This window comes from Emydura macquarii, unplaced genomic scaffold (genome assembly GCF_026122565.2).
Source record: "Emydura macquarii macquarii isolate MOO-44397 ecotype Brisbane River unplaced genomic scaffold, CSIRO-AGI_Emac_v2 contig_267, whole genome shotgun sequence".
Lineage (NCBI taxonomy): Eukaryota > Metazoa > Chordata > Testudines > Chelidae > Emydura > Emydura macquarii.
This window is the reverse complement of record NW_027130404.1, coordinates 1,429,035-1,447,520: the sequence shown is the minus strand read 5'-3', so window position 1 is coordinate 1,447,520 and position 18,486 is coordinate 1,429,035. Positions and strand designations below refer to the sequence as shown.

Sequence of the window (18,486 nt, the reverse complement as noted above, 5' to 3'; positions counted from 1 at the left end):
AGGGGCTCCAACAGTCCATCCAGGACCTCTCCTTTGATGGGTCGGCCTTGTTTTTGGACCAGATGGATGCAAAGTTGCATGGTCTGAAAGACTCAAGGGCCATGCTCCACTCTTTGGGTCTTTATACACCCCAGGCCTCAAGGCCCCAGTTCCATCCTCAGGGCCAGCAACAGCAGGGATATCGGCCACAGCGGTTCAGTCCATACAGACAAAGGGACAGAAATAGGGGGTCTAGGAGATGTTGACCAACTCCAGGGTCCTCCTCAGCAAGGGTCATCTAGGTGATCCAGTAATCAAAGGCAGTCATTTTGAAGATGTGCCCGAGGATGGCATTCCAGCCTCTTCCCTGGACCCCCCCGTCCCTTCTTGAACCACCTAGCTCCTTTCCTGTCTGAATGGGCCAAATTCACTTCGGACCACTGGGTCCTTGACATACTTTTGGCAGGCTATGCCCTCCATTTTGCTTCTATCCCTCCCAAGAAACCTCCCTCCCTGTCCCTCTTCTGGGACCACTCTCATGAGCAACTCCTCATGCAAAAGGTAGATATCTTTCTCAGCCTGGGGGCTATAGAAGGGGTTCCACTGGACATGAAGGGAAAAGGGTTTTACTCAAGGTACTTCCTCATCCCCTAAGCAAAAGAGGATTTCAGGCCTATACTAGACCTGTGTCATCTCAACAAATATCTCAAGAGCCTGAAATATCGCATCATCTCCCTTGCCTCTGTCATTCCCTCCCTGGATCCAGGAGACTGGTATGCCGCCCTTGACCTAAAGGATGCATATTTCCATATTTCTATTTTTCCGAGCCACAGATGTTTCCTCCATTTCATGGTGGATGGCTCCAACTACCAGTTTGCAGCATTGCCCTTTGGCCTTTCCTCGGCCCCAAGGGTGTTTACGAAAGGTATGGTGGTAGTGGTGGTGCACCTGAGGCACAGGGGGGTCCAAATTTTCCTCTATCTGGATGATTGGCTAATCAGGGGCATGTCCAGGGCCCAGGTCTAGAACAGTGTAAATCTGACATGCGCCACCTGCCACTGGCTGGGCCTGCTAATAAACAAGCAGACGTCCACATTAACTCCAGTGCAGCAGATAGAGTTCATCGGGGCGGTCTTGGACACTTCCCAAACCAGAGCTTTCCTTCCCCAGCCACACTTCAAGATGATGTCCACCATCATTGCTTGCCTGCACCTCTGCCTGACTACAACAGTCTGCAGCTGTTAGGCCACATGGTGGTCTGTACTTACATCATGAGGCTGTCAGCTAAGACTCAGACCACGTCAGTCATGGCTGGCTTCAGTTTATGCTCTGAGCAGAAATTCCCTGGACTGGGAGGTCACAGTCCCCGCCCCCCCGACAGATCCTGGCTGCACTAGACTGGTGGCAGAGCCCCCAGGCAGAATTGAGGGGTGTGCCATTCAAGGAGCTAGTCTCCTCGGTTACCCTGGTATTGGATGCCTCGGACTTAGGGTGGGGGGCCCATATCAATGCCAACCTCAGCACACAAGGGGTTTGGTTGAGGGAGGAGATGCACATGCACATCAACATGAGAAAGTTATGGACTAGTCGCCTAGTCTGTGGAGTGTTCCTCCACTTTATTGCGGGCAAAGTGGTGCAGGTACTGACAAACTGTACAGTGGCCATGTATTACATCAACAGACAAGGGGAAGCCCGTTCCTCAGCCATCTGCAAATAAGCAATTTGTCTGTGAGACCTGGTGGTGAGGCACAATTTTCATATAATCTTCAAGAAAGGGAGGAAAGAGGATCCAGGGAACTACAGACTGGTCAACCTCACCTCAATCCCTGGAAAAATCATGGAGCAGGTCCTTAAGGAATCTATTTTAAGCCACTTGGAAGAGAGGAAGGTGATCAGGAACAGTCAACACGGATTCACCAAGGGAAAGTCATGCCTGACCAACCTGATTGCTTTCTATGAAGAGGTGACTGGCTATGTGGATGTGGGGAAAGCGGTGGACTTGATATACCTTGACTTTAGCAAAGCTTTTGATACGGTCTCTCACAGTATTCTTATCAGCAAGTTAAAGAAGTATGGGTTGGATGAATGGACTATAAAATGGATAAAAAACTGGCTAGAGCAGTGTTTCTCAATTAAATTTGGCCATGGAACCCCTTTGAACTCCATAAATAATTGCGGAACCCCCCAAACTCTTAACAATCTTAAAATGTCGAAATAAGCAAACATCAGCATTTCTCAATTAAATTACACTTACATTACACTTACACTCGATACCCTCCGCTGAAAAATCCGGGACATCTTCCCTTTTTCGGCGGCGTGGAGAACAGCTGCTCTCCACGGCAGAGAACAGCTGATTGGCGGCGCGGAGAACAGCTGCTCTCGGCGGCGCGGAAAACAGCTGCTCGCGGAACCCTAACAGGGTTCCCGCGGAACACCAACTGAGAAACACTGGGTTAGAGCATAGGGCTCAATGAGTAGTGATCAATGGCTCAATGTCTAGCTGGCAGCCGGTCACAAGCGGAGTGCCCCAGGGGTCAGTGCTAGAGCCGGTTTTGTTCAACATCTTCATTAATGATCTGGAGGATGGGGTAGATTGCACCCTCAGGAAGTTTGCGGATGACACTAAGGTAGGGGGAGTGGTAGATACCCTGGAAGGTAGGGATAGGATACAGAAGGACCTAAACAAACTGGAGGATTGGGCCAAAAGAAATCTGATGAGGTTCAACAAGGACAAGTGCAGAGTCCTGCACTTTGGACGGAAGAATCCCATGCACAGCTACAGACTGGGGACCGATGGGCTAGGCAGCAGTTCTGCAGAAAAGGACCTGGGGGTTACAGTGGATAAGAAGCTGGATATGAGTCAGCAGTGTGCCCTGGTTGCCAAGAAGGCTAATAGCATATTGGGCTGCATTAGGAGGAGCATTGCCAGCAGATTGCGGGAAGTGATTATTCCCCTCTATTCAGCATTGGTGAGGTTGCATTTGGAGTATTGTGTCCAGTTTTGGGCCCCCCACTACAAAAAGGATGTGGAGAAGTTGGAGAGAGTCCTGCGGAGGGCAACAAAAATGATTAGGGGGCTGGAGCACAAGACGTATGAGGCGAGGCTGAGGGAACTGGGCTTGTTTAGTCTGCAGAAGAGAAGAATGAGGGGAGATTTGATAGCAGCCTTTAACTACATGAAAGGGGGTTCCAGGAGGATGTAGCTAGGCTGTTCTCAGTGGTGGCAGATGACAGAACAAGGAGCAACAGTCTCAAGTTGCAGTGGGGGAGGTCTAGGTTGGACATTAGGAAAAAGTTTTTCACTAGGAGGGTGGTGAAGCACTGGAATGGGTTACCTAGGGAGGTGGTGGAATCTCCATCTTTAGAGTTTTTTAAGCTGTGGCTTGACAAAACCCTCGCTGGGATTATTTAGCTGAAGTTAGTCCTGCTTTGAGTGGGGGGTTAGACTAGATGACCTCCTGAGGTCCCTTCCAACTCTATGATTCTATGTTTCTCTATAATTCTATAATAGCCTCTCACCTATCTGGAGTGAGGAACGATGAGGTGGAGTGCCTCAGCAGGTCATTCTTACCCCGCCACAACTGGTCGCTTCATCCAGATGTGATCTCTATGATTTTCCAAAAGTGGGGCTCTCCCTAGGTGGACCTGTTTGTATCAGCATAGAACAGAAAATGTCCGTAGTTCTGCTTCCTCCACAGTCTGGAGGTCATATCGCTCTCCGATGCCTTCCTTCTGCAAGGGTCGGGGAGCTTCATGTATGCGTTTCTGCCCATTCTTCTTCTACACAAAGTCATGTTGAAAATCAAGAGACAAGGTGGACGTTATCTTAATTGCACCAGCCTGGCCATGCCAGCTCTGGTTCAGCGTGCTGCTGGACCTATCGATCGCTGCCCCTCCCCCAAGCTACCGAGACGGCATGATCTCCTGTCCCAGAACTACAGTCACTTGCTATACCTGGACCTTGACTCCCCACACTTCACGGCATGGAGGCTCCGTGGCTGAGTGCAGATGAGCGAGCCTGATCAGCACAATTCCAGTAAATCCTGCTTGGTAGCAGGAAACCTTCTACATAGGTCACGTATCGGGCAAAATAGAAGTGGTTTACCTGTTCGGCAGAGTCCCTGGGAATTTCACCTGGGTTGTCATCGATACAGGCGATTCTGGAGTATTTGTTGCAATTAAAACTCCAGGGACTAGCCGTCGCCTCCCTGAAGGTCCACCTAGCAGCTATATCGGCATTCCACCAGCCTTTGGAGGGGAGATCAGTTTTCCCTCGCCCTATGACAATTAGGTTCCTGAAAGGGGTGGAGAGGCTCTATTCACAGGTCTGTGACCCATTGCCTCCCTGGGATCTCAACCTGGTCCTCTCGCGGCCCATGGGGCCCCCCTTCGAGCTCATGGCTACATGCCCTTTACTACTGCTGTCATGGACGATGCCTTCCTGGTGACTATTATCTTGGTCTCTGAGATTAGGGTGCTGACCTTGGAGCCTCCTTATACTGTGTTCTATAATGACAAAGTTCAGTTGTGTCCACACCTGGCCTTCCTGCCTAAGGTGGTTTCCCAATTTCATTATAATCAAGATATTTTTCTTCCTATGTTTTTTCCCAAACCACATGGATCGGAGGAGGAGGCACACGCTAGATGTTAGACGAGCATTAGCATTTTATATTGAGCACACGAGATCATTTTGGAGATCTATGCAACTCTTCGTCGTGGTGGCTGATCGGATGAAAGGCTTACTTGTTTCCGCCCAGTACATCTCGTCATGGATAACTTCCTGCATCAAATTCTGCTATGAACAGGTGAAGGTGCCCATTGCGGGGATAATTACAGCCCCCTCAACCAGAGTTCAAGCTTCATCCACAGCCTTCTTAGCAAGAGAACCTGTGCAGGACATCTGCAGGGCTGCCACCTGGTCATCTGTACACACCTTCATGTCCCACTATGCCATCGTCCAGCAGGGACAGGACGACACAGACTTTGCCAGAGAGGTCCTGCAGGCTGCTCATCCATAACTCCGGCCCATCTCCAAGGTATTGCTTGTGAGTCACGTACAGTGGAATGGATGTGAGCAAGCACTCGGAGAAGAAAAGACAGTTACTTACCTTGTAACTGTTGTTCTTCAAGGTGTGTTGTTCATGTCCATTCCATTACGCATCCTCTGTCCCCGCTGCTGGAGTTGGCGGCAAGAAGGAACTGAGGGAGCATAGGGCTGGCAGCGCCTCATATACCGTGGCATGAGCATGAGGCTCCAGGGGGTGCTGGGGCCGGCCTTACGGGTACTGCTAAAGAGAAAAAAGTTCCGATAACCGTGCACAGAGGCATGCACACACCTACAACAAATCTTGAAGAACAACAGTTACAAGGTAAGTAACTGTCTTATTTACAAATGCAAATAAAATAGAACAAAATAAAATGAATTTTAAATTATTATATTCAGCATTTCTGGTGCTAGAACATGTTTGGTTCTTGTGTATCTCAGCAGAGTAGTAATGTAAAGACTGGTGTATTATTAATGTTTATTTACATCATATGCATTTCAAAATATAACAGCCCAGAAAGTGTCTCAAATCTTAACCCCACTCCCCAACCCCCCAAATATCAGTGGTTTTAAATGCCACTACAAATTTCATGAATAATATTTACCACATTTTAAAATTCACTTTGTAAATAAAGGCTTGTATGTGTAGGAAGTTTTATAATTCTGTGAGCTTTCACAAGGTTTATTAGTATTTATTTATTATATGCTATAATACTTAAAATAAATGTTTACTGTGACTTTCACCTATCTACAAATTTTGTGGCATTTAATAACATGGGGGAACCCTATATACACATGATAACAAAATGTGATTAATAATTTTTAAATGAGTAACTTGAAATAAAAAATCACTACCCATAGAAGTGCAAAACAGAAGTTCTACGTATACAAAAGGGCCAATGCCCAGTCAGGAAAACCAGCCACTGGGTTCTTGGTAAAAAAAAAGAGGAGGTAAACAATTCTAAGTTACAGACATAAAAAGCAGATAGACAATGAATGGGTAGTTGGTTCACACTTGTGGGGCAGAGTCTAGCTAGCGTGATTTTTATATTTAAAATTATCCCCTGGATCTGGGAGTTTAGATGATCCAAAGACCATTGAAGTCAAGTGGGAGTCTTTTCATGGACTTCGGTGGGTCTTGGATCAGGCCCGATCTTAGGCAGGAGAGTTAAAAGGATAATCTGAACAAAACTGTGAGTGAATATGCCTCTTCTATGGTTGGGTCTATTAGAGGAGTGTGGCAAGAATCGAGGTGTTATTCCATACCTTTAGCTGTGAATTTTCTGTTTTAGATTTGGTGTTAAAATCCAAGAGCAGCTCTTATATTCTGCAGCGCTGCTGCTCCTTCGTGTAATAGGATTTAATTAATGTATTTGACCTGCCGTGCAAAACACTATCTAAATGAAATAAAATTGTTTTCTAATTCTGACTGTTTTGGAAATATGTATACTCTGACATATATGAAAATACCCTGAGGTGGGTTTCTAATTTTTCATAAGAAATAGATTCTTCTCTAGAAAGGGAGATTTTATTCAACAATGATCATTGTCTTCTCACCTGCACAAATATACACTGTAAGAGTTTGTCTACCCTGAGAAGTTAATTTGGATCAAGGTACAGTGTGAATATAAAGTATAACTGCTATTCCTAACTCCCCCGAGTGGAGTTCTTATTCTGGAGTAAGATTGTTTTGAAATTCCAAATTAGTTTAATCCACTGCCAGAGTAGGTTAAACTAAACAGGAACAAAGAACTAATGCTCTGGAATTAGAGCCTCCACACAGGCAGTTAATTGGAAATTGGGGTAAATGTAGACAAGCCCTAATTAAATTTAGTTTTCCTTAAAAAAGTGAAAAAAAGAAAAACGCTTTAGGGCTGCAGCCTCCAGGCTCAAATTCACCCAGCTCTTCCACAACGCTTGTTTGCGTTACTTCTCCGTTCATCAGTGTCAATGGCTTAGCTCGCAAATGCCGAAACACAAGATTGAGGCCACAGAGAACTTTGATGCTGATGACATTGAACCTCCCCCGCCGAGACCTTTGTGGGGTTGTCTCGTTTGTTTGGGAGCTCTGTCCTGTGTCAGCTCTGCACTGATGAAGCCGTAGTTGCACACAGGTGGGGTGCGCGCCCCGACACCAACCCGCCCGACAGCCTCGCTGCGGAGCGGCCCCGAACCTGACACCCCTTTTTCGCCTGCGCACGCGTGCCCAAAGGTTTGCAGGAGCGGGGCCGCAGGGCTCGGATCGCCGTCAGCTTGCCTGCCCTGCGCTCGACCGAGGCAGCGCACCACGCGCCCAGCCCCTCCCCGCAGCCGCGCCCACGCCAACTAATCGCGGCGCGCGGGCATTTGGGCCCCGCGGGGCGCCGTAGGCGGTGTGACGTGCAGGCCCCGAGTTCCCATTGGCGGATTCAATAGTCGCGGGCTACTTGAACGCTGGGAGCGGAGCGGGTTGGAGGAGCTGTCGGGACCGCAGCGCGCGAGCTCCCCCACTTTGTCCCGGGCACCCCAGCGGCGCGTCTCCTCCGTCCCTACTAGGAGCGGCTGGGGGCCCGCCGAGCTCCGATCCCGCCAGGTGCACGCGGCTTCCGAGCCCCACAGGAGCCTCCCAGGCGCTGGGACGATGCTGGCGGACGCGGCTGCCCTGGACCAGGAGAATGTGCCCCCCGGCGGCAAAGCGCGGCCGCCCGCCGCTCCCGGGGGCCGCCCGGTGCTGGCGCTGCTGCAGGGCAACCAGCGACCCCCGAGCCAGCAGCAGGCAAGGCGGGGCGCTGCAGCGTGGCTGGGGCTGCCGGGTGGGGCAGGCACGGGCCGGGACTACAGCCCGCACCGGGCTGGGTGTAGGGGGGTGCGGGGAGCGTCTACCTCCGGGCCGGCTCCTGCGTCGGGGGGCCCCGCAGTGTCAACAGCGGCCGGGCGCCCGCCATCTTGGGGCTGCTCTTCCTTCCGCGGCGCCCCGCGGAACAATGAGCGGGGTCGGGGGTAGCGACTGTCACCCGCCAGCCCGGGGGGAAGCTGGCTCCTGCAGGGCTGGGGCGGCGCAGGGAGGCCCCGACAGCAAAGCCCGCGCACCGCCGAGAGCTGGCCAGGCCAGCGGCGCTGCCTCCGCGCCTGCTGCCTAGTCTCAGCGCGCGCCCGGGGGCCCGGCGGCCGCGCTCCCATTGCCCTCCCGCCACCCCCCCGGGAAGGAGTAGGGACAGACTGCGCGGCGCGCGCTGGCGAGGCACGTGGTGGCGGCTTTTCGCTAGCAGGAAAGGGCGTCTGGCTTCGCGCGAGTTCAGGATCGCGCCGGAGTGCCCGGGATCTCCATCGACAGCCCGAAGTCGAGGTGTAAAGCGCCCGGCGTTAGGGTGCAATGGAAATGTGGCTTCGGCTCGGTGGGCTACAGTGCTGCCTTGGCCTCCTGAGCCCTGCGCCACGGAAGGAGGGCTCCATGCAACCACTAATGGCAACCTCTTATTGTAGGCTGCTCCTGCTCAAGCACCCTGGAGCACTAATGATGAGAACTGTGGCAAGGTTCCAGCTGGAAAAGCTGGTAGCAAACAGCCTGCTTTTGCCATCCATATGGATGAGCCTGATGGGGAGCAACGAAAGAGGCAAGTGGTTCCTAAAAAGGCTGTGTCCCAGGAAGAAGTCCTAGGCTTAAATGCAGCTGTAGCATCACTAGGAGACAGAAAACCCTTGGCTCCCATAGACAATCCAATGGATCTTAGTTTTGGTAAGTATGTGTTGGTTACTAACAGAAAATGTGTGTGAAGCATAGATTCTGGCTTTGAAATTGGCATGCCCAATTCAGTACTGCCTCTCACATTTTTTACAAGTCTGTAGTCCAATCAAATAAACACAGGAAGTGTATGAAGAATACAAGACTGAAATTGCTTCAAAATCCTAATTCACTTGTCAATACCTATTGAGGATCGGGAGGGGGGGCACAAGTGCACCCATATCTAAAGTCACCTCCCCATCTTAAGGAGAGGAGCGTAAGGTGTCAGACTACAGATGGAACAACAAATGGGGAAAAAACAGGGATGGTTGTGAGGGTCACAGATTCAAAAGCAGGTGATCCAGAAAGGGACACTGAGTAAAGAACCCTAGACAGTGCCCACTGCTCCATATATGCATTACTCTGTAGTTGAGTGAGAATGCATTAACTTGTTGTTTTTTCTGAACACTCTTCCCAATATGCTCCTGTATTGAATGACTGACCTGGTACCACAGGCAATGAAACTAACTAGGTTTGCAAATCCGATTTTGCTTCTCTCCCAGCAGGAACTAGGTGCCAGGTATCTTTAAACCACTCTTTCAATCTTAACCTCAATTGGATTATCATCAGGAGTAATTCATTGATTGTGGAAGACAATATCATTCTAGATCTCAGGTCAAAGCAGTACCCACAGGGAAGTGTCCATCTTTGCTGTACCTTTCTATAAGTAATGGAATCCTAATATCTGCCTATAAAAGTCCAGTTTGACTGATTTAGGCTTGCTTAGAAGACCCCTCTCCCCCAATCCAATGGCTATTGGAGAGGACATAGATTGAGTTGCTAAATGGAGGTACACTGTCTAATCCTTGAAACTGCTCTTTCTTCCTGATGCCTCCTCCCTGTGCGTTACCGAAGTTCTTTTCAGTTAACAGCTCTGCCTTGATCACTAATTGCCATATTTTTATGCTCCCTTACCCTTCTTAGCCCCTCTATGGCTCATGAGCAACTGACATGTTTGAACCCTACCACCTTGTAACACAGTGGAGGAGAATGTGGATTGCAGGGAGGCACAAACAGCTCTAGAGCTTTGCCCCTGGGCTAGAGCCTGGGAGGCTGAAGGGAAGAGAAGTATTTAACTCCAGGCAGGATCTCTGCAGAGATTGGGATGCTCTTTGCTCAGAGGGTACTGATAGGATAGTGCCTCTAGCTCCTGCTTTCTCCAAGATGTAGCTATAAGTGCTGTGAGCTCCAAACTCAATCTGAAAATAAGTGCTTCTAAATGCTTGAATTCACTGGGTGGGAGGTGGCCTCTACTACAGAGGGATGTGGAAGTCAGGGCTTACTGCAAAGGAAAGTGTGAGGCAACACAAATAGATTGCAACACAGCAGCAGCTTTCTCCATTCTGTATGGATTCCTTTTGTGTATGCACAGGTACATTGCAACATGCCATGTATAAAAGTATAACTTGACTGAATTCAAACACCTTCCAGTAGGACTGATATTCATTTTATAGTTCACTTTTTACATTGGATTACACTTTTTAGACAGCAATTTCCAGAACTGTAATCCCCAATGTAATTCCTTAACCCCTCCCCTCCCCTGGGTCGCAAGTATTGGATCTAGAGGGGGTCAACTTGCAAAGTTGACTTCTGATTGTCTGGCCAGAGACCCCCTTTGCACTTCATACTTGTAATTGAGCTCCCTTTTCCTTGGAACAGTTGATAAAGAATTACTAAAAAAACAAATGTCTAGTTTCATTCCAGCCACTGGGAAGTGTGATGCCACTGCAACCTGAGTCCGTTCTCACTAGACTGCTGCAGCCTTGGTGGCTCAAATACATAATAAACTAAAAACTAACATGGGGTGTCAATTACTAGACTGTCTTGCAAATGTGTGGACTGACAACTCTGCATAAACTTAAATTAATGTGGCTATCTTGCATTTTGTAGATTCTCCCAGTATTATGGATATATCACTAACCCAAGAAGTGGAAGAAAAAATACATGTTAACCAGGCGCCAGACTACATTGATGATATCTATACGTATCTTAGGGAAATGGAGGTAAGAAGCCATAAATCTGCCAAGTCTATTTTTAAAGACCACTTAAAACTAGAATGTAGTAATTCTTATAGAGCATTAAAGCTAGTATGATTTCATTTTTTTTTTCCAGCCTATGTTGCTAGTTTGGATACCAGACCTCAGGTTACTGCATGACACTTGATTGATGAATCAAATTATGCTAAAACTGGCTAGATAATCCACTGATCACAAAAGAACACCTCCACTGGTGACCTAAGACCTTATCTAATATTAAATTAGATTGTACTTTAGCTGTAGTACATGCATTGAACAACAAACTCCTGGATCCTCACCTGTGGTGGATTTTGGTTAGTCAGAATAGCAGCTTCTTTGCAAAATTCAAATGCTAATCGCATCTCTTATGTACACTATCATAACTATATTAACAGGTGAAATGCAAGCCTAAAGTGGGTTACATGAAGAAGCAGCCTGACATAACAAACAATATGCGAGCTATTCTTGTGGACTGGCTGGTGGAAGTTGGAGAAGAATATAAATTACAGAATGAAACTCTGCACTTAACTGTGAACTACCTTGATAGATTTCTTTCTTCAATGTCTGTGCTGAGGGGGAAGCTTCAGCTTGTGGGGACTGCAGCTATGTTGCTAGCATCGTAAGTTAAACAGGCATCCATTGCTTCTAAACTTCTAGAACTTGATAACATTTTTAAGTGCCTAGAGGAAAGGAAGACTGGTCTTGAGGCTATATTTTCTTTGCCTCTCTTGTAGAAAAGAGCTGGGGATGGTGGCACAACTTCATGAACTCTTCCTTTTCCCCAGAAGACTCGGGGGGCCTATGTTCACATCTGGCATCCTCCGTAAACAAACCCCTGAAATTTACAAACATGTAATGTGGCTTCTGTCATCTGTGGAGTTTGTGTAGCTAGCACTGTAAAACTAACACTCAAAAGCTTTTTAAAAAGCATCTTTCAATGTTCTCATTGTGCATATATGCTCTGAGACACAAGTATGTCTGAGATTCCTGGAACTATACTAACTAGGAGTACCAGTTTTGGTACTAAAGTCACATTGCCAATATTATACTGGAAAGAATGACCTAAAGCTTTTACTAAAACATCTAGACCTCTAAGCAATATGAAGTGACTTAATGTAGTAACCAGCAGACTTTCTAGGGAAGTCTAGTTCTCTGACATCTCTCAAACGGCAGTCAGATTTGGCAAACATGATAAACTTGCTCTCTACCTGTATCTACCAGTTTGCTGTCTCTTTCAAACTGCAGGAAGTTTGAAGAAATTTACCCTCCTGAAGTAGCTGAGTTTGTTTACATCACAGATGATACCTACACCAAGAAACAAGTTCTAAGGATGGAGCACTTAGTTTTGAAAGTCTTGGCATTTGACTTAGCAGCTCCAACAATAAACCAGTTCCTCACTCAGTACTTTCTACGCAAGCAGACAAATGCTAAAGTGGAGAATTTATCAATGGTAAGCATGAATTTCAAATTATGCAACCAGAAAGGTCTGTTATCAGGCTCAGTGCTTATGAAGCTTGCAGACTTCCTGTCTTCCCCACTGGAGAAGAGAAGGGATGTCAATTGTAATAAGCTTCTGAACTGAATTTTAGAACTGCCAGGCTTCTAGAGGTTGCAGCTGCTGCTACTATTCTAGTGAGGAGCCTGCAGCACTCCAGTGCTCGCTGGAGTGAGAGCTGGCCATAAAATGGTCTTCTACAGCTGCCATAGATGATGGTTCAAATACTGTTTTAGCCATAGCTAAGTGGATACTAAAATTCAATGGATGAACTACTGCAAACTAAAATGTAAAGCTTACTAGGTGGTCTCAGGAAGACTTACTATATTCTACTTTGAACATGTGGTGGTCTCTACAGCACTAGTTCCCTCAAGCTCATTCTAGATTAATCTGACCACCTCCTGGTTGAGGTGGGATTAAAAGTAGGGTGTTTGAGTCCTTACACAGTTCTGATGTAAAGATACTCTCCCTTGAGACCCAGGCAGCAGCTAGACAAGTAGCCAGTCAAAATTCTTTGACATATGAAGTGGAATAACATGAGCACCAGATTACAGAACGAAACCCTCCTTCGACTGAGATTCTCTTTTCCTATTAGGAGCTATATCTATATTGCTGTGAAGACCAGATGCTTGTCTTGATATCTAAGAACCATGTTTCCAAGACAAGATTTATGGAGTTACCAACACCGTATGGAATGCTAGCTAACAAATGCTGTTGAGAGCACACTTAAACTAGTAAGAGCTGCAGACTGTAACCATCTTGTATTGCTTCTAATCATTCAGCAATGACTTTTTTTTTTTTTTTTCCTTCAGTATCTGGGAGAGCTGACCCTCATTGATGCTGACCCATACCTGAAATATTTGCCATCACTTATTGCTGCTGCAGCATTTCACTTGGCAATCCACACAGTCACTGGACAAACCTGGGTATGTCAAACATGCAGCTTGTAGTTGAGAGGTTTGCTATATGGGGTTGAAGGTGTGCTATTTCTGGCTAGTAATACATAATTTCTATCAAAAAAGCTCATGCAGAACATTGAATATCTTAATACTTTAGTTAGGGGACTCAAGTAATTGGCTAGATTCCAAAGACAGCAAGCTTCTACAAGTGGGTGACTCCCTAGAGGTGATGACAAAACTAAGTCCCTTAGAAAAATGAACCTTTAAGAGTCATCTTAATGGTATGTCCAAAACCCCCTTAGCCTTGCCCTAAAAGCTGCCTCTTACAGGGGCCCTTGACTTTTTTTTTTTTTTTTCTTTTCACTTTAAAAAAAAAAAAAAAAAGTAGCTAAAGGAATTTCCTTTGCCTAAACTATTTGGAAGCACACAGAGGAAAGGACCACTACGGAAAGAACAAACTGCCATGTCTTAGCGCCCGGCACAGTTATAATGAACAATAGGCTGTTTAGCTACTTGAGAAGCATTGCACTACATCAAACTTTGATCATGCCCCCTTCTTTTGTCTGGAGTAGTTTACGCCCCCTCCCTGCCACACAATTACATATACCGATAAAGAAAACCCAACATACAAATCTCACTAAATGACAAGCAGCAAGGCATAGATTGAAACAGAGCCCAAGATCCAGTGTAATAAGAGCAAAAACAAAACTGCCCTGGTGATTGATGCTTGCAATTAAATGTGCACCCCATGTCATAGCAAATGGATTAAAATACAGATGACAAACTTTGTATAATACCATGCAAGCTTAACTGAAATCTGTCCAAGTGCACATCGCCTGCCAAGGACCTGATCTGTCTGGAGGGATCAGCTTGGCTAGTTATTCATGGCACGGGGTAAAATGTGTGCAGTATTTTCCTAAAGCATCTCATGTCCCCCTCCCCTCCAAGTACACTCTGTGCCCCCTGGAGGAGCCCACCCCCCAGTTTTGGGAACCTCTGATCTAGTGTCTCAGGTGAGGGGATACACTGGAAGATTACATAAATGCAGCTAAAGATTCTCTGGCAGTTTGTTTGATACTCTTACTCTTGTAAAGTGCATTGACATAACACTAACAGCTACTCAGTACTCTGCCAGGATACTAGCAGAATGCATGATTCCTCCCCTACCTGTAAGTGGAGATATAAAATACCCACTGTTTAGAATAGCAATAAGTGTAGCTTTTTGTCTTGAGTAGTCAAAGTATAGGGAAGATCCTGCAGCAGCTATAACTGATGAAAATATGGCATAGTAATCTGACCAATTTGTTTTCCCTTTCCTCAGCCTGAATCTCTGTCCCAAATGACAGGATACACCCTTGAAAGCCTTAAGCCTTGTCTCTCAGACCTCCACAAGACCTACCTCGGAGCAGCACAACACACTCAGCAGTCTATAAGAGAGAAATACAAGAGTACAAAGTAAGTACCCACAAAAGTGCATAACTCCACTACATACCTCTAACTTAAGCTAACCAGGCTAGTGATCCTACTGTAAGAGTACATAGCTGAGGGTTGTTACCAGTCTCAGTACTGGAAGGCTCCTCCTTGCTTTCTTTGATCCAGGCATGACTCCTGCCACTGGCTTGGCCACTGTCTGCTCACATAACATGAACTATAATACTCTGGATGTGGTGTCTTGATTTGCAACTCAAGATATAGCTTTCATTCCAGAAATTGAGACTGAGTGCAGGAATTATTTGAAGTTCTGTGGCCTGTTATAAGAAGTGACCATTATGTCCTTTTTGGCCCTAAAAAAGTCGATGAATCCTAAAATATCCTTAGTACATATTGTACATATAGTACATATCCTTAGGTTTTTTAAACCTGTTACACCAAATACTTAACTTGCTGGTTCTACCCTGTCACAGACAGATGCTAGTTTGCAACTGTTAATACTGTATTCCATCTTCAAATTATTTGCTTTTTAGCAGAGATCATTCTAACATGACTGCATCTGACACCCTTTTTCTATTTCAGGTACCATGGAGTATCGCTTTTGGAGCCACCAGAGACACTGTAACAATACGTTTAATCAAGAGACTCTTTTAAAAAGATGTATATTACACTTGCAAGCAAATGATGTACAGTTTTAACTTGGTTCAATATTTTAGACTTCTTGCAATCATTTCAGACTATACCACGAGGTATGGTATAACTTGAAATTATGGAATTTGTTAGTTTTATATGGTTTTAATATAAATCTTTTTGTACATGGAATCTTGTTCTAAATATTTAGCTGGAGCTCGTCTCTAAACTTGTTCTGTTCAAATATAGAATTAACCAGGCAGGCAAACTGTTAATGTTTGTTCTAAAATTATCATTTGTCAGATTAACAAAGGAGCAGTGCATTGAAATGGGGATTTTTAACTTGGCGTGACTGAAAGGCAAGGTTATAGCTCCAGTTGTGTTGAATTGATTACATACTTTACAACTGTACTGTGTCAACACAAGATGCTACTAAGATTTAGTTTTACCTGAGTTTAGATCACATGTTTGGCTTTAACAGCTGTAGTATTAGAACTACATCTGTAGCCATTTTGAAAAAATTCAGCTGACATAATAGTGGGCAGGATTTATGGGCAACTTGCTTCAAAACCAGGCTTTTCAATTTAGTGCTCAAACTATCGTGTTAAGTGGTGGTCTTTAAAGCAGCCCACCAGGTAGTTAGAATTAATTGCTGAAATGTCTTGTGTGTCAACAGAAATGGCCTCCAGCTTGCAGCTTTTCTCATCACAGTACAACTGATACTAGTAAAAATGTATGCAGCATACTTATTAAAACCCTAGTTTCTCTGTCAGCCTACAGTTAAACCACCTCCATGACTACACCTCTACCTCCCTCCTTCCCCAATCCTGCCCTGAAAGCAAATAAAAAGAGGAAAAGTAGGCAGTGGCACTATAACTCTCCACACAAGCAGAGAATAATGCAGCACAACCTGACCCAGATATGGGTATGGATGGTTTATAGCAAGAGTGACGCTAGCTTCAAAACAGCACACTTGGGGAGGACTTTTACATACCATGTAGTAGAAATCTTATGAAGTCAGCATCAGGTTTTAGTGGTAGCACTTTCCTAACAGTGGGGTGGGTGGAAACTCTTACAGGTAAGTTAAACTGACCTTTTTCCCCCTCTGAATGTGTATTTTAACACTGCTGCGCTGAAAGTATGTAAAGCAGTAACTGAGTTTAAAAAGAAACTATCTGCAAGTTGCCAAATAAACATCCTGTATTGAAGCTGAGGTCAGGGGTCTTACTTATCTTAACCTCAGTTGATCAATGTAGCTGATTAGCAAGCTCGTGTTTGATATTCTAGGTATCACTAACTCTAATGCTAAAGGGGGACTGACTTTCCATATAGCAGGATCTGACTGTTTCTGAACTTGGCACAAGGAATAAATTTTCCTGCCCAACATGACAAATAGTGAAAGCAAATTCCTTTCTGCACCTAGAGGTTGGCATTTCATCTCATTAAACTATAGCTCAACTCTAGTATTTATTCCACAACTGCCTCACTTTTGATCTTGACAATAATCATATTCACTACCTCATACTTCTATTTTACCTAAATACAGAACAGTCAGCTTCCTCTACCAAGCAAAACCAACAACTGTTTCCATGCTTAAGTTCCCAGTCAGTCTGATTCAGCAGGTGTGGTTATGAGATGCAGCTTAGTCTTTGAAAGACAGCTAGGAAGCCTACTGCTATACTTCCCTCAATCACCTGATGAAAGGAGCAGGGGAGGGAGAAGAGTAGGCTAGGCAAGTAAAATAGGAGTAGAGGACAGCTTGGCTGCCATGAATTTCCTGCTACTAGAATCCCTGTGCATCCTTGACTATGCCTTCACTTGCACCTATGGAAAGGGGGAGACTCTAGTCTAAACTACAGCGAGAATCATAGAAATGACCCTCCAAAAATAGCAGGCTAAAGTCTATCTACCAGATGTAGAAGTCCCTCTAAAACCAAGGGAGGTGTATTTATACATCAAGGTCAAACATGCATCCTCCAACTACCCCTTGTTTAGTAGTGGCTTTGGTTCTGCACTGAGTGATTCAGACATCTGGCCTGACTTAAGCTGACAAGAGTTTCATTTTTCTAAATGTTCCCCTTTGATAGAGAGAAAAAAGGTTATCTTGTTTTAACGGAAATAACAGGTGGTATACGTAGTGAAAGCTGCTACATTTGATGTAGGCACATATGCTCTTCACTTTTCTGGCAGGGCCCCTTTATATCTTAAATCTAAGAGCCACTTAAATCTACACCAACAGCTTCATTTAACATTCTTGTCTTGTTTTAAGAAGATTCAGTAATGATTAAGAGGTCTGCTTATTACATTGCTTTTGATAGCAGCAAAACTACAGTACCACCACTTGTACACCTGTACAAGCTATTGACAAATACCTGCTCATGTGAAGCCTCCTGTGGAACTCCAGGAGTGAGGGAACTCTATTATTAGTGCACAGCTCTGTTCATGGTATCTCATCTGTTACTCCTTGCCCTTTTCCTTCAATGTCCTAAGATTTCCCAGTTTCTTCTGTTCCTTAGCTCAGCTTTATTGTACCCAAGGCTGCACTAGTAGGCCAAACCTTTCCCTGAGGCACAAGCAGATTGTACTGTACAGCAAACAGTAGCTTTTTACAACCTCTCAGCTCCAGGTGCAGGTTTTTCATGAGGAAAAAAATCAAGGCAGTATGTAGAGTATAGGCTGCTCTAGACTCAGTCATGGGACAGGATTCCTGCCAGGAGAACTGTAACTAACTGTAAAGAAGAAGTAAACTTTACCCAAAGGAAAGAGGGGGTATGAACCATTACAATAGTACACTACAATGACTTAAGTGAAAACTTCACCTACAGCAACTATAAGGTAGTGTGGACACTGCCAATAATCAAATTGGAGTTTCTTTTTAGGGAGAACATGGTTCACAGAGACAGATAAAGAGCTGTGGCAAGAAGCACTTTTTGCCAAATATTAAAGTACTGGGCCAAAACTTAAAATTAGAAAAATTCTGTTACTTTTACTATAATGTAACTTATGAGCACATGCAGTAAGAGTCCATATGCAAGTTATTTATACGCTCCTGTATGTATTTTCATGTTTGTCTATTTCATCTTCTAAGCAGTTGAGATTAACTTGGCTGTTGCTAGTGTACCGATCCTTTTTCCTCCTATTTTGTCTAAGTCCTAGTGTTAGAGGATAGTTCTTTTCAGACTTGCAGTTTAAGTATGCCTTAATTTTCATGAAACATGGTTAAACTGATATTT

The 18,486-nt window shown here is 45.3% G+C and overlaps 1 protein-coding gene across 1 annotated transcript; it reads left to right on the top strand.

Moving 5' to 3' along the window:
- Positions 1 to 7,455: 7,455 nt before the first annotated feature.
- CCNA2 (cyclin A2) lies at positions 7,456 to 16,550 on the top strand. The gene is made up of 8 exons (XM_067549485.1): positions 7,456 to 7,778; positions 8,486 to 8,738; positions 10,674 to 10,786; positions 11,194 to 11,417; positions 12,044 to 12,248; positions 13,106 to 13,219; positions 14,514 to 14,647; positions 15,206 to 16,550. The coding sequence occupies exons 1-8, from the start codon at positions 7,644 to 7,646 to the stop codon at positions 15,246 to 15,248; spliced, it is 1,221 nt and encodes a 406-aa protein (XP_067405586.1). The 5' UTR covers positions 7,456 to 7,643; the 3' UTR covers positions 15,249 to 16,550.
- The last annotated feature ends 1,936 nt before the right edge of the window (positions 16,551 to 18,486 follow it).

Excerpts from the sequence above, each read along its gene's own strand:
- CCNA2 (XM_067549485.1), top strand. The coding sequence starts at position 7,644 with ATGCTGGCGGACGCGGCTGCCCTGGACCAGGAGAATGTGCCCCCCGGC. Across the intron at positions 10,787-11,193 it reads CGTATCTTAGGGAAATGGAG|GTGAAATGCAAGCCTAAAGT; the intron begins GTAAGAAGCCAT and ends CTATATTAACAG. Across the intron at positions 11,418-12,043 it reads GCAGCTATGTTGCTAGCATC|GAAGTTTGAAGAAATTTACC; the intron begins GTAAGTTAAACA and ends TTCAAACTGCAG.